This window comes from Electrona antarctica (assembly GCF_951216825.1).
Source record: "Electrona antarctica genome assembly, chromosome: 16".
In the NCBI taxonomy this organism is placed as follows: domain Eukaryota; kingdom Metazoa; phylum Chordata; class Actinopteri; order Myctophiformes; family Myctophidae; genus Electrona; species Electrona antarctica.
In genome coordinates, this window is record NC_136797.1 from 37032253 (window position 1) to 37055509 (window position 23257).

Sequence of the window (23257 nt, forward strand, 5' to 3'; positions counted from 1 at the left end):
GACAAGTATGTATAGTGTGTGCATACTCACGTGGGGGGTCTCGGCTTGTAAGAAGGGTTCCAATGTAAAGACGTTAGGATCCACTGCTCTATGGGCTGTTATAGCAGGGACTTTAGACCCTCTGAAAGTTGTCTGGTTGCTGTTGAAAAGAGTGTGTGTGTGTGTGTGTGTGTGTGTGTGTGTGTGTGTGTGTGTGTGTGTGTGTGTGTGTGTGTGTGCGCGTGCGTGTGTGAAACACAGAGAGAGTGCTTTATCAGGTGCAGTATTCATCCATCTTCAACCGCTTATCCGGAGTCGGGTCGCGGGGGCAACAGTTCCAGCAGAGAGCTCCAGACTTTCCTCTTCAGAGCAACATTAGAATATCCGAGGCGTTCCCAGGCCAGTGTGGAGATGTTACAGATGTATATAACCCCCCATCCGGTCCTTGGTCTGCCCCTGGGTCTCCTCCCAGTGGGACGAGCAGCGAGGACCTCCCTAGGGAGACGATCAGGAGGCATCCTTACCAGATGCCTGAACCACCTAAGCTCCTTTAAAAAGCCAAGAAGCAGCAGCTCTACTCCGAGTCTCTCTCGCGTGACTGACTCATTTTGGCCGCTTCAACCTTATTATTTCGGTCCCACACTTCATGACCATAGGTGAGAGTAGGAACGAAGGTGCAGTATTTCAGCTAGTAAAGCAGTGCCACATACATAAATATGAAAAGAAATGTTTAATGATGTTTCGGGGCCTTTTCAAAACAAAACAAGACAAGACAATTGCCAAGAACTTCCTGTTGTTCCCCCAGGTTGTTCGACCTGTCCGCGGCCCCCAGTTGTTGAAGATCGCTGCTTTTTAAAAGATTCACACAACAAAGTAGGGTGGCCACAATTAGTTACTGATTTAAATACAAAGAAAATCACCCGAGTTTATAGTTATTCAAAAAAAAAAAGAAGAAAAACACAAAAAGGACACACGGGACAAAGAATGAGACGAGACGTTATGTATTTACATTATGTAACAACGATGTTCATTGAGTCGTTCATTTTGCCGTTACGTAACCTATGTAACGGCAAAGTTCACTGAGTCACCAGATCCGGGAAGACTTCTTTTTTTCTCCGCTGTGTGTGTGAACGCTAATTGTACGATGTTTCCGTCGACAAAAAGAAAAAACACACCCCATGAGTTGAGATGAGTGAACTGTTATAGGACCTTTTCTGGACCAGGGCTAGGGATGGGCCGATAATCGTTATTATTGTTCGTCGTGATAAAAAATACACGCTCACAATAATCGTAACGTTTTAATGTATCGTGAAATTGTCCTGCGTCAAACACTAGGACGAATTAGCTTGTGTTGAGCTGCAAAGTTAGCAGCACTTAAACCCTCTATGATTGATCAAAACTGACCTGTAAAGAGTGCATTTGGTATGCTCTTACTTCACTCTACACAAATCGATTCGCCAAAAAAAGCAGATCTACAAGTTGCCGGGCGTTCAAGTGGTCAAACAAAAGTGGCATGTTAAGTTTTAAGCATATTTTGATTATGGCGATAATATTGTTAATCGCAAATTTAGGCCACAATAATCGTGGCATGTCATTTTCATATGGTCCCATCCCTAATCAGGGCCCACTTTGTGTTGGCGTCCCACGACCATATCTGACCAGCCTAACGTCAGGCTGCCGTGTTAAGGGGACAGATGGGTGGGCCGCGGTGCATTTTCAGAGCATGTTCATTTTAATGATCAATCGATCGATAGTGGCATACTGTAATGATCAATCGATCGATAGTAGAATACTTTAAGTTCCTAATCATTGGTTCCACAATGAGGCTTTCAAAGGGTTTAAAGAGAAAACGGGGTGGAAGGGGTAGCACTTTAGGACCGTGTGGTTTGCAGGACAATCACCCACGAACAGCTGCAGTTCGGGGTGGTGGTGGTGGGGGGGGGAGGGGATGGGCGTCGTTATAAGCGGTCTCGGCTGCTGTTTTAGGCGCCGAGCGATTTCTGAAGTATTTTTTAAGATGATCTCTCTCTCTGACGCGCGCGCACACACACACACACGCACACACGCACACACACACACACACACACGCGCGCACACAACACCCGGAAAAAAGCACACACCTCAGAAAGTGAACACCATGCCACCACACATACAGTAATTATGTTCTAAAGTGTTTACGAAGCAATTCATTTCGTTCTGTCCCAAAGAAAAAACAAGACCAGCAGAGCAGCTCGACACATCGCCCGCCGCCGGGGCTGATGGGAGCAGGGAACTCGTTGAGCGTGTGTGTGTGTGTGTGTGTGTGTACTGTGGAGGGGTGTACGCTAACCCCGCCCCCCAGCGTTCATGTCCTGCGCCGCGTTGATCTCCATGGGGTCGTCCTTGAAGTTCTCACACTGCTCCATGACCTTCCTGCATGAGGGAACAAATACCAGGGCTCATCCATATGTCCGTACCATAGAGTATATAAAAGGATAGAGACTGAACTGGCGCGAAGCTCCGCCCCCCCAGCTATTCATGTCAGTGGAAGTTGCTCAGTGGCGTTTTGAAGCACCTGGAAGACTGCCGGAAGTACCGTCTCAGAACGTCTACTTCCACATTTGACCACCAAATTTTGGTGGTCAAATGCGGAAGTGCAACCAAGCACTCAATGTTAAAGCCCAGCTGCACGGAGTTTCCCGGTCATGAATCCACGGGTCCGCCTGTAGTCCCTCCTCCTACCACTAGGGCCCAGAGCTTCAACGTTGAATAGCCTCACTGGCCCCTTGGTCCGTACGCACACAGCAGTGTTGTTTTTGGCAGTACATTTCTATTTTAGTTTAGTCATAGTCTTTGGAATAAAACTCGAGTAAAATTTTAGTTTTAGTCACATTTTAGTCACCTGGAATGTTTTAGTGTTGGTCTAGTTTTAGTCGACTAAATATAGTGAGATTTTAGTCGACTAAATCTACAGTTTTTTGTCGGGCCTCGATGCCGTCCTAATGGATGATTTTACACATGCTGAAAATAGCCGATCTACAAGCTCACAACGCGTCACAGATATAGACTTCTATTGGTGAATAGTGAAAGCCCTGGACCGGATGTTGACGGAATGCACTGGAGTCTATGAGCGTTACATGAAGCCTGTGACCAGCGCTGTTTTCTGCCCCCTCATTGGCGGAACTCTCCTTCAATGGCTCTGGGCCGAACTACCTGTTGTATAATGCCTGATTAAAACGTGAGCATGTAGATCTGCTACATTCAGAGCACAACACTCGAGCGCAACCAGTTTTGGACATTTTTCCAGTGACAATATGTAGCAGAACAAGATGTTGTCATGTTTTGGTCCTCATACCTGGCCATGCTCTTGGTCTCCTCCTGTGAGCTGTCCAGTTCCAGGGCTTTCTCCAGAAGAACTATACCGCCTTCCTTTATCAGCAGAGGACAATACTTGGTAGCTGGAAGAGAAGACACAACAACAGCATGTTCTTCCATCCATTTTTGAACCTTGTAAAACAGTGGTTCCTAAACCTTTTAGCTCGGGACCCAAACTAGTGAAAAAGGCAGATCTGATTAGATCAGATAGCTAGATCAAAAACTGTGAAAATTTGTATTAGATTTTTGTCAAAATCTTTTGAAATAATACTAAAAAAAGAAACGGGACATTTACTCGCGCCACAAAACAAATCGGCTTGTTCGGCTTGTAGAACAACTTCGGGGACCACAGAGGTCCAAATGAACCCATTTGGGTCCTTAGAGGCCTTTTACTGGGGCCAGTTCCGAATTGCAGCCACCCATAAGTGTTCTTTTAGAGCGGTTTCAAAAGAGAGTACTAGGGACTAACCGTTCTTTAGGGCGTTCCACATTTTGGTGCCATAGCAGGAGAACAAATTGAAACCCTTGTTTGTGCCAAATCTGGGTTGCACGTGCAGGTTAAACAGCGTCCCATGTGACCCAGTGCTAGGGTGTTCATACTCACGGTATACAGTGACTAGGTTGAACAGTGCTAGGGTGTTAAAATACTCACGGTATACGGTTACTAGGTTGAAGAGCGCCCACGTTGCCCAGTGCTGGCTGACTGGAGCGATGCTCTGTGGTAGGAGCCGTAGGATTGGTTCAAACGACCTGGGGAAAGAGACGGATGAATGAATGAATGAATGAATGAATGGACGGACGGACGAATGGATGGACGGATAGACAAATGAATGGATGGACGAATGAATTAATGGATGGATGTATGAGTGAATGAAAAGCTTTATTTCGAACATGTTGAAATTAGACAACAAAGTCAAAGAATTCAAATAAATGCTATATATAAAGCCTTACAGGCCACAACAAAATACTATAATTTTACAGCATGGAATTGTGTACAAAGTCTTATTCAATGATAACAAAATATTCAACATTTTGAGGCTTAATTGTCATCAAATGTTGGTCCGTGGCTCAAATGCTGAATAAGTAATGGACCTTGATATGAGAAAGGTTGAAAACCACCGTCTTAATCCATTGAACCCCTTCACAAACTTATATATAATTGGCCGCCGACCCCAATCTGAAATAATTGTTCCAGGGACCCCCAAGAAGAAAAGTTTTGAGTTAAAAACGTTCGCTCTGAAATAATATAATTATATTCAAGGATTTGCGAAAGATTTTCAAGATCTTTCAAAAATAGCAGATCTACAAGCTTATGAGCTTGTAGATAGAGCTTGTAAAGCTATGGTCAGTCACCTGTAGTTAATGTTGCGTCTTGAGGTGACGTCCCAGCTCTGAATGGCCTCCATCATCTTGTCCATGACAGAGTCTCTGGTGGGCTCCTCCATGGACCACGACTCTTGCCCGTCGAACATGATGTGAGAGAGGACGCCGCACGCGTTGTACGACACCTCGATGCCGTCAGCCTTGCTCTCCAGCAGGTCACTGTCAGTAACAGAGACATATAAACACATGAGAAACCTCATCACTGTCAGTAACAGAGACATAGACATAGACATAGACAACTGTACTGGCTAGGGCTGGGCAACTTTGGGCAAGTACACCACAGTGCGTTTTGGAGATGTGCAATACTGTCTGCTTGACAAAATCTCATGATGATTACTAGTGTGGTATAAAGCGAGTACAAGCGAATACGAGTCAAGACCGAGTGCCGGAGTGCAAGAGCAGGCAGGTGCGTCAGATTGTTGAATATAAATGATCTTACCTGAAGACAGAAATGAATTGTCGGGTGAGGAGTTGTGGTCTGAGCGCTCGAACCTCCGCTACGTTGCCCAGCAGTCCCAACATGTTACGATGCAGCTCCTGCTTGTCTGGGAACTCCTGGAACCAGAGCGTGAAGGGAAACACACAAATGTTATCATGCTAAAACAGTTTGAAATCTATGTTGTAGCTTTGCACAGCCACAGTGAGACACAATCTCTGAGCCAATAAACAGAACTGTTTAGTATTCTAATAGTGAGCATAAGTGAGAAGTGGTTAAACAGTCTTTAAAACGTTCAACCCTATGTGGATAAACAGCAAACGATTGTTCCCTACAGTACTTCTCGTACCCCCCCCCCCCCATTCCACCTGGGAAGCTGCCATTTCCGTTCACGAAAACATATTTTAAATCTTTACATTTATTTATTTTTATTTCCATTTAGCTAAGCAGCAAGCTATATATGCTTATATTAGGATACATTTGTGTGACTGTAAAGACGAAACGTATAGTGTAGGGAACAATCGTTTGCGGTTAAACACGAGTGAGCAGTAATAATGTGGTTAAACTATAGGTTGCGAAGGTAACCCCGGTTGTTTAAATGAGGTACTAACGTTCAGACACTCCAGGAACAGGTTCATTCCTCGACAGTTGAGGAACATCTGACAGTTGTCTGGCGTCTCGTCTGTGATGTTCCACAGAGCACTCCACGAGAACTCCATCACCTGATCGCACTGGAGAATCCACGTGCACACACACACGCACGCACGCACGCACGCACATGCACGCACACACACACACACACGACGTTACTGACATCCTAAATCAACAAGATCCTACAAATTGCACAGAAATTAAATGAAAACATTTATTATAAAATAACAACTACCGGTATTATAAAGACATTTTTTTTACTGATGAGCATACAAATAAAATATTATATTAAATTGATCGAAGTTTGAAAGATCGAAAGTTTGAAAAAGTAAAATAATGACCGATATATTGTCCAAACTGTTATATCGGTCAGGATCTAACCACATCAAAGTCAAAGAAAGGAGTAAGGGACTCACCATTCCATCCTGTAGCTTTTTCTGGATCAGATTTAACATCGTCTGAGGAGACAAAGGGAATGTTTCACGGATATATTTTAGGATCGGTTCAAAAACATTTCCACCAACATATCACAGTATATACTGTACAATTGAGCTGGTAACAAGTTGTGAGCGCACAGTTCAGTTGGGCAAGTCATAGACCGTGACGCAGAGCTGAAGCATGTGGAAGCGCCGCTTCGGCCGCGATACTTCCCTGACCCTACCCCTGCCTTTTCAACCCAGCTCTGTGGTTTCCCTTTCCGTGATGCGCTGGCAGCGGAAACACAATATTTACAGGGAAACAACAACAACATGGAACAGCGGATACACAACATTCACGTAGAAACAACACCAACACACAACCTACCCAGCACGGAAAACACACGGTCAGTGGGCAAAGATAAGGTGTGTGGGTGTCACTCAGCTACAGACGCGTGCCATCGGGCGTCCGTCAGCGTCGCGTCATCGTCAACGCAGGGAATGTTCCCTGTTTAGGGTGCTCCACTGCCGACGTTACCCTGCGTGTTCCCCAGTTATTTTTGTTTTACGCCGAGCAAACGCAACGCGACGCAACGCACTCAGTAGAGCCCTGGCGTTATACAGCAGATCAGATGCTCCACTCCTTACCCTGACGAAGCCCATCTTGCCTACGGCCTCTTTGTGCTGGTTGTCCACCTGGCAGACCAGGGCGTTGCAGAGGTGTACGGCGATGCGCTGGATGGACTCGTCCTGCCGGGCCGGCTCCAGGATGTTGAGCAGCAGCTGGTTCACCCTGGAGTACTGGAAGTCTAGCTCCTCTGGGATGCTGAAGTTACACAGAGTCAGGCAGCAGTTCCTCTGGACCTGAAGACAGTAACACACACTAAACCTTTAGTTTAAATTAAACTAATTAAATTAATTAGGAACTCCATCTCCTCTGGGATGGAAAACTAGGTGTTTACATGCTGTTACTGACAACATCACACCCACAAGGTATTTTTTTTCACGATTTTTAAAAAATAGCAGACCTACAAGCTCGTAGCGCGCCACTCGGTGGCGCGCTATGAGCTTGTAGATCTGCTATTTTTCAATAGCTAAATTATAACAATGCTTAAAACACCAAAAGGGGTTCCCGCCCAAAATGGTTTAAGGTTATTGTAGCAGTCAATTTATATTGGGGTTCGGGAGGGGGCGGGGCGGGGGTCCCGATACATTGCCAAAGCATTTCCGGGGGTCCCCGGCCAAAAACGTTGAGAACCCCTGTATTAGACTACAAAATGCTCAGTGGGTAGAGACACGTACATCAGTAGGCAGGACCTGGAGATGAAGGACCGGAAAGTCTGGCGTGGCATTGTGAAATCCATAATCTCGACCGTGGTCGAAAAATGATGATGACTCCTTAGCTGAGAGAGAGCTGAACCAAGGACCCCCACTAATATTGCTGATCACATATGATCTATCAGTTTGGCGTGGCGGGGAGATTTTCCAGCCTGAGTTTGGGCAAATGCGCTCCCCACAACATTATTTAAGATTCTGTGCTTATCCGGTTGCAACTCGGACGGGGCTGAGTCGCTCAATCGAACTTCGCAACGTTCTCCACGGCAACCCGCTCGCTTTAGCCCGCTCGGTGGTGGCTCTCGTTGCTCGAGCTTGCTTGAGACGGTGTCCCTCCGTCGCTGTCTAAAACTATAGGGCGGTTAATGGGGAGGATTTCAGTGTAATATGTACAGATTTTGGGGTTTTCTAGTAGTGTATTACGAATTGTGTTATTTCACCTTGTTTGGGTGAGACCGGGTTGATTCAAAAGACTGGCTAAAAGTACATCCATATTTACTGTCAAAATCAGCACTGCTCTGAGTGGAGAGTGCCTTTCCCTTGAAGTGGTGTTAGTGTGTCAGACTCACGGTGACCTCCTGGTAGTGTTCCATTCCGTTCAGCACCACCTCGATGACCTCTCTGCGCAGCCTGACGCTCTGGTCTCCTCGGTACTCTGTGTTGGTGAGGTAGAAGAGTGCCGCGCTGCCCGTCACCTGGATGGTCTTATCGTACTTGTGGCATTTTAACGCTGCAATCACCAACTGGAGGGAGAGAGAAGTGTTAGATTCTTAAAAAGTCTGCTTTTTACAAAGTCTGCAAGTCTTCACCAGTCACCAACTGGGTGGTGGTAAACTCCCTGCCCACCACCACGGAGGTTGTGGGTTTGAATCTGACTACAGTGCTGCATGTATCCTACCTGTAGAGCTCTCAGCAGCTGACTACAGTGCTGTATCCTACCTGTAGAGCTCTCAGCAGCTGACTGCAGTGCTGTATCCTACCTGTAGAGCTCTCAGCGGCTGACTACAGCGCTGTATCCTACCTGTAGAGCTCTCAGCAGCTGACTACAGTGCCGTATCCTACCTGTAGAGCTCTCAGCAGCTGACTACAGTGCTGTATCCTACCTGTAGAGCTCTCAGCAGCTGACTACAGTGCTGTATCCTACCTGTAGAGCTCTCAGCAGCTGACTACAGTGCCGTATCCTACCTGTAGAGCTCTCAGCAGCTGACTGCAGTGCTGTATCCTACCTGTAGAGCTCTCAGCAGCTGACTACAGTGCTGTATCCTACCTGTAGAGCTCTCAGCAGCTGACTACAGTGCTGTATCCTACCTGTAGAGCTCTCAGCGGCTGACTACAGTGCTGTATCCTACCTGTAGAGCTCTCAGCAGCTGACTGCAGTGCTGTATCCTACCTGTAGAGCTCTCAGCAGCTGACTACAGTGCTGTATTCTACCTGTAGAGCTCTCAGCAGCTGACTACAGTGCTGTATCCTACCTGTAGAGCTCTCAGCAGCCGACTACAGTGCTGTATCCTACCTGTAGAGCTCTCAGCAGCTGACTACAGTGCTGTATCCTACCTGTAGAGCTCTCAGCAGCTGACTACAGTGCTGTATCCTACCTGTAGAGCTCTCAGCAGCTGACTACAGTGCTGTATCCTACCTGTAGAGCTCTCAGCAGCGGACTACAGTGCTGTATCCTACCTGTAGAGCTCTCAGCAGCTGACTAGTGCTGTATCCTACCTGTAGAGCTCTCAGCAGCTGACTACAGTGCTGTATCCTACCTGTAGAGCTCTCAGCAGCTGACTACAGTGCTGTATCCTACCTGTAGAGCTCTCAGCAGCTGACTACAGTGCTGTATCCTACCTGTAGAGCTCTCAGCGGCTGACTACAGTGCTGTATCCTACCTGTAGAGCTCTCAGCAGCTGACTGCAGTGCTGTATCCTACCTGTAGAGCTCTCAGCAGCTGACTACAGTGCTGTATTCTACCTGTAGAGCTCTCAGCAGCTGACTACAGTGCTGTATCCTACCTGTAGAGCTCTCAGCAGCCGACTACAGTGCTGTATCCTACCTGTAGAGCTCTCAGCAGCTGACTACAGTGCTGTATCCTACCTGTAGAGCTCTCAGCAGCTGACTACAGTGCTGTATCCTGGCGATGTCAAACAGCTGGTTGATGGCTCTGTGCGCCAGCTCTGGACGGTGCTCCGTGTACGTCTCGATGGCGTTCAGGACCTGTTCTTCATTCTTAGACCCGGTCACCTGACACAAAGACACAATACCACACACACACGTTACTGAGGGAACACCACACACACGCACTAGTGATAAATAACAGTATACCACACACACACACACTGAGAAATACTATATACTATGTTAAGTTGCTTCGTCTCATATAGTATTTCTATTAGAGCTCCACGAGTCCCACGTAGCCAGACAATTATTTCACAATCTCCGAATGCTACTGTGTGTATATACAGAGTCTGGAACTACACCTCCGGAAAGCCGAGAAAGGAAGCTGCTATCTGTAAAATATCTTTTAATATGTATTTAAAACATTTTTGAATTCCCATTTCTGATAATGCTTTGACTCATTTGATTTAACAAATTTACGCCACTGCAAAGACAAAACAGGGAGCAGGGAGGAGGCAGGATATCCGCTTTACCCCCAGATCATTTTCAGTCAATAATATATTTTGGGGATTTTCTGCGTTTATTGGATTGAAGATTTGACCAGGAAACACGGAGAAAGAGACGGAGTGACACGCAGCAAAACCGACAGGCTCTGGAATAGACCCCACGACTCGCTGTCAGGCTATATATGGTATATTGATTGATTGATTGTATTCACAGTTTGTAGAATGGGTACAGTTCAAACAAAAGTACAGGTCAATACAAAATCTGCTACGAGGATAAAACCATAAAAAGCACCAAGACCCTTACATCAGGGTCCTCTGATATACTCCGTATACTATGTGCCTTAACCACTATACGCCAACGGCGCCCCCACTTGTTTTAAATCTAATTTAAATGTTCCATTTGTCTGGCTCTACTTACTGTAGCTCATTCGCCACTGAGATCGTCTTTTGACGCCTTTACCTACTTGGGCTCTCGTCGCTGAGATCGTCTTTTGACACCTTTACCTACTTGGGCTCTCGTCACTGAGATCGTCTTTTGACGCTTTTTAAAATAAATATTGATTATGGTTCACAACTCTGTTCTACACGCTCGTAACACTTCCAGGCTGTGTTTTTGATCAAAACAAGCTTGATTTGTGGCTCATTTCAACAAACGATATGATGTTAGATTTGCACTTTTGGTATAAGTTGGCTGAGAACTCATTGTCTGCATGGGTCAGAGGTACTGTCTCTCCTAGGGAGACCATATAATGTGGCACTTCCGGTGTCTCCAGCAGATAGACAACGCTGATGAAGGCTTGAACGCCGAAACGCGTTCGTTGTACTGCTGCTCTGCGGCATACTATGTCAACTGATAAAAGAATAAATTAAAAGTGCCTTAAAACGAGAGTTCCGTGAGTGCTGGTTTTCTCTTTGAGAAATGTTCCTGTTATGTTACGTACCCGACCGCGCACCCGGTAAAGATGCTCAAAGTGTTTAAAAGCAACTGGAGTCGTGCGAGCTATTACCTTGATAATAACAAACGATATGATCACCGGTTACAAAATGTATGTTTTGTGTGAATGAAATAACATTTGCGGGACCTGTTACATAGCGATTCATCACTTCCTGTTTCCCCGTTTCCGAGAGAAACGGCTTTCAAAATAAGACGGTTAAGATTGAAGTTAATGGTGGCGTTCTACAAGTATCAATTAAGCCACCAGATGGCGGTGATGGCGGTAAAAAAGTTAATATTATGAATCCAATTGTTAAAGCGATGTTGCCCTTTAGTCACTTCTATATACACAGTTGTGCTTAGACATAAATAAAGCGTACCTTATATGCAGGGATGTGCGTGACGTTACACAGAGTGGTGTCATATAAACCCAGGAACTGGAGCGGTCTGGCCAGCTCCTGGAACGGATAGATGCTGCTCTTGCATGGTTCAATGCTAGATGAGGAAACAACAACACTGGATTACACATCGTGAAAATACGCTACTACTTTTGTATTATTTTACTTACAATAACATTTCGCCTGTGTTGAGGAAATTACTACCACAATGCAATACATTGAATATTACTTTAACCAATTAAAGGTGCTTAACTGACCGGGATCCCCCAGGGTTCTATTCTAGGTCCGTGCCTTCTTTTTCTTTACCCCCGGCCCCTACACCAAATCTCTTTGCCAAAAATAGCCGATCTAAAAGCTCACAACATGCCGCATTGCGACACGTTGTGAGCTTGTAGATTGGCTATTTTCAGCGAATGTTGACCCCAAAATAGAGACGCAAGTGTCTCATGTGGTTGAGTAATATGTTTTGCGACTTATCAGGACATACCTACCAGCTGAAATAAAAATACAAACTGAACGCAAAATATTTGATGAAAAGGTTAAACACTGGTCGAAGTCGGGCCAGAGGTGCGAACACTAGTATGTTAAGCACATTTTTAAAAGTTGATGTCACTGCTTTCATGAGTGACATTTGGGAATGTTATTGCTTTTGTACTTAATGTTTACATTAGAGCCTTTTTGTTGTTTTTTATTAGGTAGATATTTGTATAGAAAAGCCTAACACCAGGGCTCCACCGGGCGCGTCAGCGTCGCGTCTCCGTCACCATCAGGGAATGTTCCCTTTTTAATCAATGAAGGGTGGCTCCACTGCCTGCGTTGCGTTGCGTTGACGGAGACGCGACGCGTGCATTAAAATTGAACCGGTGACGCACGCGACGGAGATGCAACGCGTCCGGTGGAGCCCTGGCGTAAGGCGGCTCCCGCTGTGAGCTTGTAGATCGGCTATTTTTGGTGAATGTTCCCCCAAGAATGGGAATGCTGGAGTTTAAGTGGTTCATATAAAAGTTATTTTCATTCTGTCACAAACAACAAATATTCTCTAAATGTTTCCTCGTGACATGCTGTATCTCAGCGGGCAAGATCTACATAATGTCCTAAATGTAAGGTGCTGTAAACTAAGTAAATGTAACTCAAGGGTGCCGTGGATGAGAAACATTATTTACAGGGGTGACCCTGAGAAGCACTCACCTAGGGTTGCCCATGGCGTCCTCGAAGCGGGGGACAGTGCAGTTGTCCTGCATGACGTGGCCTGAGATGTCCAGGGACAGCAGGTAACGCAGCCGGTGGACGATGACCGTCAGCAGCTTCCTGGTCATCTTGAACTTGGAGTTACGTCTGCTCTCCCTGGAGATGTCCAGATGCCTGCATGGCGGTGCACGGATGGATGACAGTGGAAGAGTTTAAGTCTTTATACCAAATGTGTTAGTTTTTTTCATCGGTGTTCCTACAATTCCCAAGATGCATTTACATTTGTTTGTTTTTCGTTATTGAATGCCCTACTTTATCATACAAGAGTGTCACATTAAAATGATATTCAGGAATCTCCATCTCATTGGAATCAGTGTGCAACTCATTGTAGGTCACTGACTGTCACAGTATGCCACCTGGTGACCAAATTGAGAATAGCAATAATTAGAAATCTGCAGTGAGACTTACAATGAATGGATGCGTCCTTACTGCTAATGATGACACACCATTTCTGACAATGTCAGATCATGTTCAAGGGTGGAAAATAACTAATTGCAATTACTTGCCTTGGTGTATTGAATAATCAGTAGAATAGAAAATAGCAGATCTAGATTGGCTATTTTCAGCATGCAACCAAGTGTAAAATCAGGCATTACGAGTTACGAACTTACGACGCCATCAAGGCCGACCAAAATTGAATTACAGTACAGTAGATTTAGTCGACTAAAATCTTATCCTATTTAGTCGACTAAAACTAAAACATTTCAGATGGCTAAAACAAAAAACTAAATTAAATTGTATTCAAAAGACTATGACTAAAACCAAAACAAAATTAGCTGTAAAAGGTAACACTGTATATTATATTTGATTTACTATTGATCCGCCACATCCCCCCTTTTCTTTTCCTTTCACTTTTGTTGCCTTAATATTTTTTTTACTTTTCTCACTCTCCTTTTATTGCTGTCATCTCATTAGGGAGGCAATGTGAAATATTAAGGTTATGATACTATGCTATGCTAATATAAATGTAGTGTCTAGTGTCTACCCTGATAATAATAACAATAAAATCAATAAGTTGCAAAAAATACCAAAGTAATAACCCTGTGGCTCACCTGAGGTTGGTGAGCTCCAGCAGCGTGGCGAGCAGCTCCTCGGACAGGTCCATGTTGTAGAGGACCAGCGACACCAGCCGCTCCTTCCACTGGGCCAGGAAGGCCGTGCGCTGCAGCGTGACGCGGGACAGGTCCAGAGAGGTGAGCGCCCGCAGCGGCCGCAGCAGAGCCTCCGCGTCAACCTCGTCCGACAGGCCGCCCAGGTTGAGCATGCGCAGACGCTCGAAGCCCTGCCCACAAAACGGTTTATCCACTTAGACCAGGGGTGGGCAATTTTGATGATGGAGAGGGCCACTGTATTGCCACACTCCCTCCAGAGGGCCACTGTATTGTCACACTCCCTCCAGAGGGCCACTGTATTGTCACACTCCCTCCAGAGGGCCACTGTATTGCCACACTCCCTCCAGAGGGCCACTGTATTGCCACACTCCCTCCAGAGGGCCACTGTATTGCCACACTCACTCCAGAGGGCCACTGTATTGCCACACTCCCTCCAGAGGGCCACTGTATTGCCACACTCACTCCAGAGGGCCACTGTATTGCCACACTCACTCCAGAGGGCCACTGTATTTCCACACTCACTCCAGAGGGCCACTGTATTGCCACACTCACTCCAGAGGGCCACTATATTTCCACACTCACTCCAGAGGGCCACACTATTGCCACATTCACTCCAGAGGGCCACTATTATTTACACACTCACTCCAGAGGGCCACTATTATTTACACACTCACTCCAGAGGGCCACTATTATTTACACACTCACTCCAGAGGGCCACTATTATTTACACACTCACTCCAGAGGGCCACTATTATTTACACACTCACTCCAGAGGGCCACTATTATTTACACACTCACTCCAGAGGGCCACTATTATTTACACACTCACTCCAGAGGGCCACTATTATTTACACACTCACTCCAGAGGGCCACTATTATTTACACACTCACTCCAGAGGGCCACTATTATTTACACACTCACTCCAGAGAGCCACATTGCATATACTGTCAGGCAGAATCCTCTTATCTCCGTATTACTTTTTTCGTAAATGAATGGCCTACTTCGTCATTCGATATATCACACAAAAGTAGCAAACATAGCCGATCTACAAGCTTAAGCTTGTATACATTTTTGCTACATTTGAATTGGACAAGCTCGCAACGTCCCATCCCTATGGCCCGAGCCTACCTCAAAGTGGAAGTCCGTCTCGAGCGCCTGCCGCGACACGGGGCTCACGTCGTCCTCCTCGCCCTCGCCCACGTCCTCGCCGCACGCCAGCGGGGCTCCGCCCTTGCGGAAGAAGATCTGTGTGCAGCCGAACAGGCTGAGCGACACCAGCGTGTCCCGGAAGCATGTGAGCGTCTTCAGGCTGCGCGCCGACAGGCTGCTGCAGCTGGTCAGGGTCAGCTCGATCAGGTCCTGTAACAGACAGTAGCAGTGTATATATATATATGTTACTGTACAGCTCGATCAGGTCTTGGACAAGTAGCAGTATACTGTATGTGTTACAGTACAGCTCGATCAGGTCTTGTAACAGTAGCAGTATATATATATGTTACAGTATTCGATCAGGTCTTGCAACAGTATACAATATAGTAGGGGTGGGACGATTCACTTCCTTCCCGATTCGATACGATATCGATGCATCGAGTGCCGATTCGATTTATATTGAAATTTATTGCGATTTTGACCCCAAGTTTGGTGCTTTTTGAGGAGCGCTAGCCCCTCCTATGCCTAGTTTTGTGTCTCTGTGTGTACCCCATAGTGATGGTTTGATTGGCTGAGGGCTTAAAAAGTGAGGACAGAAAAGTGAGGACGCCAAAAAAAGTGAATCTATGTTTTTGCCCACCCCTAGTATATATGTTACAGCAGTGGTTATCAAAGTGGGGTCCGGGGACCCTCAGGGGTCCTTGAGAGAGTTCCAGGGGGTCCCCAGCTAAATGACAGACAGTTAGGAACCAAATGGACCCTTATGGGTCTGTAACTGAGAGCGTACAAATGGAACGCTCTCAGAGTTAAATTAACACTGATTTTACTATATAAATTGGGGTCCCGGAGATAGAAATGCCATTAAATGGGAGTCCGAGGCCTAATGGGTGTCAAACTGGGCGTCCTTGAAATTAGAAGTGTCAATTTGGGGGTCCTTGATATGAAAAATAACTACTGTGTTACAATACAGTATCAGTGGAAATCCAGTCAAATCGAAAAAGGACTGCTCGTTTTCACCCCGGTGAGTTTTAACCAGCAACGTACATATTCTATATAGCCTTGCGTAGCTGCTAATAAAAACGAGTGCACCCATTTTACGACCTTGTACTGTGAAGTGGCCCTTTAAAGGGATAATAATATAGGCTATTGTTGCTGTCGGGCAGAAACCGAGAAATTATTTGCTTGTGCTCAGGTGTTGCGCTCTGAAAATAGCAGATCTACAAGCTCACAACACGTCAGCAGCACAGCTATTTTCAGCACACAACCGAATGTAAAATCAATCATTACCACTCCATCAAGGCCCGCCAAAAATATTTTTTCGTTGACAAAATCAACTGGAGATTTGGTTGACTAAAACTATTATAAAATATGGCTAAAACTAAATTACATTTTATTCAAGAGATTACAACTAAAGCTAGATCAAAAATTTGCCATCAAAATGAACGCTGCTTAGTGAAGAGGTGGTTTTCAGACTGCGGTGGAGAGTGAGTCTGCTCTGCACTTCCCGTGTCTGGAGGTGACATGTCCTTGATTGCACCTGAAAATGTAATTATTCCTGTACATAATACATATTGCTCAAACCGTATCTGTATCATATGACAAATCTTTGCCGTCGGGGCAGACAGCAAAGATTTGTACGCTGTAGGGATTTTTTGTCGTCGTTCTTCTTTTTCATGTCCTGACGCCACAGGGCTGTCATGTCCTCGACTGATTTATGCATTCAGTCCCGTTCGAAAACGTTTACTTCACTCATCAGATCTAAAACTGACTTTCTTCATCCGTGCCATGGGTTTTCTTTTCGTTCTTCGGACAGTAATGTTTATTAGTATTGCGATGTATGGGGTGATTACAGCAGTGGTGTAAAGTAACTATGGTAAGTACATGTACTCAAGTACTGTACTCAAGTACAATTTTGAGGATCTTTTACTTTACTGTAGTTTTTCCAATTTTCTGTACTTTTACTCCACAAATATGATATTACTCCACTCCACTATTTGAAAATGTTAGTTACAAGTTATTTTGCAGATTTGTATTACTTGTACTTCAGCTCTGTGTACATTTCAAGCATTTGAAAATAGCCTGTCCTATCTACAAGCCCACAATGCGTTGCATTGTAGATCTGCTATTTAAAAAAAATAAATAATAATAATAATAAGTATTTTTTTTTATACTTTTACTTATTAAAACATGTGAGTACTTTTTCCACCACTGGATTACAGCCAGACCCTTATCAAGGTATTCCTACTGATCCACTTGTGTCAGCTGCTTTATTCCCTCAAGACCAACTCTATGCCATAAATAGACGATCTACAAGCTCACGTCTCGTAGCAACGCTTCATTGTTTGTCCCAGAATAGGGACGCTGGGGTTTCTTTCAAGTCATTAAAAGGTGTACGATAAGATTGTAGTTGCATGTTCATTCCCATCATTGAACAGAACAGCGTATTGTCTAGTTAGTAAATACGGTTGCTCTCACACTCACACACAACGTTACAACAAGGACATTGTTGCTTGTACTGTAAAACCTGTATTGTGGAACATAAAGTCATTATATGTAATCCTACCTCCAGGACATATTCCACCCCTACAACCCCAATTTCTTCCTGCACACTCATAGTCACGTTTGTCCCTAAAGCACCCTGGCCGAGGCTCCACACATCCTCCCTAGACCTGAGGTTAAATCAAGAGATTGTGTTTGAGCTTGGAGATCAATGAATGGAGCCGACATACTGTACTACTGTATACTTTAACCCAGTGGTTTTCAACCAGTGGTCCGGGGACCACCAGTGGACCTTGAGGGGGTTCCAGGTGGTCCCCAGCTAAATGATGGAGAGTTGGTAACCAAATGGACCCTTATAGATCTTTTAACTCTTGAGATTGTAAAATGAAACCAAATGGACCTGTACACTCTCAAGAGTTAAATTATTGCTAAACATCTGCATTAGTTAATTAACAATACAATTAGAGAATGTAGAATAATTGTTATTTTGATTAACGTTTGCCTGTTATCTCTCCTGTGGCATCGTACCACATCAATACAGCATGGAAATGTGGACAAAATCTTATCCAACGACAACAAAATATTATAAGTCGGGTCTGAGAGGCTAAATCTCTTCAAATGGTGGTCTGTGCGGCTCAAATGCAGATTAAATAATGGACCTTCGTATTAAAAAGGTTGATTTATTAGGATTACAGTGAAAACCCATTTCTCAGGGTTTTTGTTGTTTTTTTGTTCGGCCGACACAGGTAATACCTATTGTCCCAATCTTCGACAACCTTGCAGGCGTATGCATAGCACTCTATGGCCCCATTTACACTGGCAGACAAATCTAGCCTGAATCAGATCTGTGCCACATCAAGATTTAAATCCGATTGGTTTAAATGGTCACATGACTCATTTAGACAAATCAAATTCCAATCTGGATGTGGCTCAGATCTGATTCAGGCTGGATTTGGCTGCCAGTGTAAATGGGGCCTTAGTGTACTAGTGTATACTCATAGTTTCATTGTACAGATATTCTACTGTTAGCTTCCTTATGATCCTTGATTATTTCTATGTATTTGATGTATACCATAGTAGTACCATGTGCTGTTCTTGCTTACTGCAAGTCGCTCTTCATTCAGAGAGTCTGCTAAATGCCTAAATTGTAGAGCATCAATTATTATATGTAATCTTACCTCCGGGACATGATCAAACCCTGCACCCTGCAGTCTGTCCCTAAAACAACCACAACATTCCACACCTCCTAGCAGTGTTGATTTCGTCGATTAAAAACTATATAAAAACTACATAAAAACTAAGCTTAACTATGAATGAAATATATTGACAATTTTGTCAACAAATAAAATCTAGACTAAAATGTTATAGGGAGGGACTATCGGAGAAGAGATCCAGTAGAACTAAAAAACAAGTCGGGTGTGATACAGGTGTTTCAAACGCCATCAAGGCCTACCAACATACATTTTAGTCAACTCAACTGTAGATTTAGTCAACTAAAATCTTACGGTATTTAGTCGACTAAAAGTAAAACATTTAAGATGACTAAAACTAATGGAAGTTATTCAACAGACTATTAAAACTAAATCAAATGTTGCTGTCAAAATCAACACTGCCTCATAGACCCATTGTCTACCGCAGTCTAGCTGAAACTCACCTCTTGTGACACCACCTCAGCCCCCTAAAGCACTCCTCATTCCTTTGACAGTTGCAAGGCTTACTTATACAAATGTATGTCAGTTACTTGTTCATGCATGCTGGGAATGAATGTTATTTAGATTCATGTGTATCGACTGCGCCATCATTTCCCTGGATCAGGGCCCAGACTTGGAAATCTAGAAAGGTCACGGACGTTTTTGGCTCTACAAGGACCCTGTTTGCACCAATATGTGCTTGGACGTACATGCGCATGCGCGTGCACGCGTGCATGTACGTCCAAGCACATATTGGTGCAAACAGGGTCCTTGTAGAGCCAAAGACGTCCGTGACCTTTCTTTTTTTTCCCCCGCCAATTTTTTAACCAACTTCATTGGTTCAGATCCCTAAAAGTTGGTTTGGATCTGGAACCAAAAAAAGACTTCTTCTTGCCCTGAAGTGGGAACCAAAGTGGGTGTGTCACTACTATTCAGGTTGGAAGATGCAGATGTGATATATTATAAACTAGACAAAAAGAGTCTCATGATAATCAGGCTAGGCTGGGACAGTGACTGACCTGCTTCCGGATGGCCTCCAGGTCTCTGTCCCGCACAAAGTCCTCCCTCAGACGCACCCTGGTGAGCCTGGTGCTGCGGGGGTCCGAGAACAGCTGGAAGAAGCCCTCCTGGGGCTCAAAGGTACTGTCTGTGTGCACCAGCTCCATGTACCTGTTCCACAACGCACGCATTTCAGAAGCAAGAGCATTAAAATGTCTTCTAAATCTAGTCAAATTTTTTAATTTAAAACATCAACAAATCCTACATTACTAAATGAATGGTCAGGGACCACCTGTTGAAACCCCTGACATAGGTCACAAGCTCTTAATACTTTTCATGGGTTCAATGACAGAAAACAGGTAAGCCAGGTTGACTTGAAAGTGTTTAAAATCATGCATAATTACATCATTTCGCCATAAAGCCGATAATCTTCAGGCTGCAAAACACATATAGATGACCACATGAATGGTGTGTGTGTGGGATTAACGTACGTGTTGACGAGCCTGTCGCAGATCTCGCTGGGCAGGAAGATGTCGGAGCGCAGGCACAGCTTGCTGCGGTTGCTGGGGTAGCACATGGTCTTGCGGAGGTTCCGCAGGCAGTAGGCGGTGCACAGGGTCATGAGGGTGTCCGGGTTGTCCTCCGCTTTGCACGCCATGGTCAACGTGGAGTGGACTGCTCGCTTCCCCCTGGTTGGTTGGCTGTGGACTGCTTGCCTCCCCTGGTTGGTTGGCTGTGGACTGCTCGCTTCCCCCTGGTTGGTTGGCTGTGGACTGCTCGCCTCCCCTGGTTGGTTGGCTGTGGACTGCTCGCCTCCCCTGGTTGGTTGGCTGTGGACTGCTCGCTTCCCTCTGGTTGGTTGGCTGTGGACTGCTCGCCTCCCCTGGTTGGTTGGCTGTGGACTGCTCGCCTCCCCTGGTTGGTTGGCTGTGGACTGCTCGCTTCCCCCTGGTTGGTTGGCTGTGGACTGCTCGCCTCCCCTGGTTGGTTGGCTGTGGACCGCTCGCCTCCCCTGGTTGGTTGGCTGGCGTCCGGGAAGGGGGAGGAGGGGAAAGGGGGGGGGGGGGGAAGATGAAGTGGCCGATCGGTCCTCGCCTCGCCGAGGGGGGCGGCAAGGTCACAGACACCAATTCTAGAACAAAAATATATATATTTCTGAATTTTGACAAAAAGTGCAAAAATTCTGATCAATTTGAAAAAAGAAAAAAAAGTTTTATAACTTTTTGATACTTCTACTCAACTACATCTGAGACATCAATATTTTGCTTTTCATACCACTACAATTATTTTACACTAACAGCTTTTTACTTTGCATATTTAGATTACAAAAGATACATTAAAGGGATAGTTCAGATTTTTTTTAACTTAAGCTGTATGGAATACTTAACTAATTGTTGACCTATTTCTAAAATATTAGTGCAACTTTTGTTCATTTTTTACCCCTCTATCACACAGAACTACGTTTTTGAGTCCACATCACTACGCCCAAAAAATAGTTCCATGTGATAGAGGGGTCAAAGTTGAACGAAAGTTGCGTTAATATTTTAGAAATAGGTCAACAATACAAATGAGGTTCGTTTTGTGGATTAATTTACTTTTACTGTGTGGCCCCAGTGCCCCCCACAAAATGACCAGAACTACTTAATATTGAACAAAACCAGAGCAGAACTCCCACCACGGAACTCGGGCAATCAATTAATACAGTTGCAACCACTATATAAATGGAAAGTATTTCGGACAGCTTAAATTAAAAAGAATCGGAACTATCCCTTTAAGTCAGTGGTTCTCAAACGGTGGTACGGGGACCACCAGCGGTCCTTGAGGGGGTTCCAGGTGGTCCCCAGCTAAATGATAGAGAGTTGGTAATGGTAACCAAATGGACCCTAATTAGATCTTTATCTCTTGAGAGCGTAAAAAGTTAGATTATTAAACATCTGCATTTCTTAATTTACAAGAAGTCTACACAATTCGAGAATGTAGAATAATTGTTATTTTGATCAACGTTTGCCTGTTATCTCTCGGTAAACACAAAATATGGACAAAATCAAAATGTTATCCAACGATATATTATTCTTAGTCTTGGGTCTGAGAGGCTAAATCTAAGCAAATGGTGGTTTGCGGTTCAAATGCCGAATAAATAATGGGGCTTGATATGAAAAGGGTTGAAAACTATTGCATTAATTACTATGTAGTATGTATTATTACACGGTAAGCAGCACATTAAAGTCAGCCCCAACTTTACCAACCAACATTAAAATGATAAACAACACACTAATGCATTAGTAATTACATACTTAACCTGTATGGTTATTATGCTCTTGTTATGTTATTATGCTCTTGTATCTGTAAAGAACTTTGTAACCTCATGGAAAAGTGCAATATATACATTCATTATCACTATCATGATCATGAAATAGAGTACTTTTAGAACAGTTTTATACTGTAGCCGTAGGTATGGCAATGTTTTTTTGTACTCCACATTGTAGTACATTGTTACTTAAAATAAATTAAATCAAGAGTTGAACCAGTGATGCTGCTTATCATAAACCTGAAATTAGCATATAGACAACCGACAATCAGACATTTAGTATGCTAATGTTATTAATGTTAGCTTGCTATGTGGCTGCAGGCTACAATGTCATGTAATATCAGATCAGTCTATATATTTACTCTGACATCACCACAAGAGCTATAGTTACAGTAATGTAAATTTAGATCCAATACATTTTACTTTGACAGACCTTCTTTGACACAGTGCTATAATTACATGTAATGTAACGTCAGATCAGAATTACCACAACAGTTATAATGTGATCATGTATAATGTCAGAATAGATGCAGACACTTTGACATTGGACAAAACGTAAACTCCGATCAGAATTAACATAAACATCCTATCCATTTACTTTGACAGCGCCACTAAAACTGTAACCTCAGATTACATTTACTCTTGACACAGCGCCACGGCACAATTCCATGGCAATGTAACGTGAGGTCAGACTAGATACATAATACTTTGACATTCCCCCCACCACCTTATACAGTATATACTTACATGACAACAAACAACACAGCTGTAGTTGTGCTGTGTGTGTGGCAGCAGGCAGAGGCTGGACACAACAGAACAGCGGGTCAGAACAGCTTCAGAACTCAGTTCTGAAGCGCCACTGATCCATCAGCATCAGGTAGAGTTTGGATCAGAACAGCAGCAGTGTCCTTTACAACGGGCTAGCTAGTAGCCATCGGTAGCCATGTACACACACTCTCTCTCTCTCTACTCTAAGTGAAGGTCTCTTTACCCTGCTGCTGTGTATGTGACTGATCACTGTGTCTCTCTGTGAGTGTGTGTGTTGTGCGGAGGAAGGATGATGTGTGGTGTGTTGTTATAGTGTTGTTTTGTTGTGTTTTGTTATTCTTCCATCAGTGTTGTTCGTTCTTCACTCATCCAGAGAGCTGCTCTTTTTCCACCGATGTCAACAAACAACAGGCTCCTCCTCCTCCTCCTCCTCTTCTTCTTCTCCTTCTTGCTCCTGCCCTTGGCTGCTCCTCCTGGGTTGCCAG

The 23257-nt window shown here is 44.5% G+C and overlaps 1 protein-coding gene across 1 annotated transcript; it reads right to left on the minus strand.

Moving 5' to 3' along the window:
* Window positions 1-964: 964 nt before the first annotated feature.
* Window positions 965-23197, minus strand: zer1 (zyg-11 related, cell cycle regulator). Its single transcript, XM_079524558.1, has 17 exons — window positions 22752-23197; window positions 20188-20828; window positions 19717-19867; window positions 14988-15218; window positions 13799-14028; window positions 12687-12860; window positions 11481-11595; window positions 9640-9786; window positions 8124-8297; window positions 6868-7083; window positions 6220-6261; window positions 5764-5883; window positions 5156-5271; window positions 4687-4875; window positions 3986-4083; window positions 3314-3416; window positions 965-2391 (listed from the first exon to the last, which is right to left on the minus strand). Exons 2-17 carry the CDS (start codon window positions 20352-20354, stop codon window positions 2304-2306), a joined length of 2361 nt encoding a protein of 786 aa, XP_079380684.1. The 5' UTR covers window positions 20355-20828; window positions 22752-23197; the 3' UTR covers window positions 965-2303.
* Between the last annotated feature and the right edge of the window lie 60 nt (window positions 23198-23257).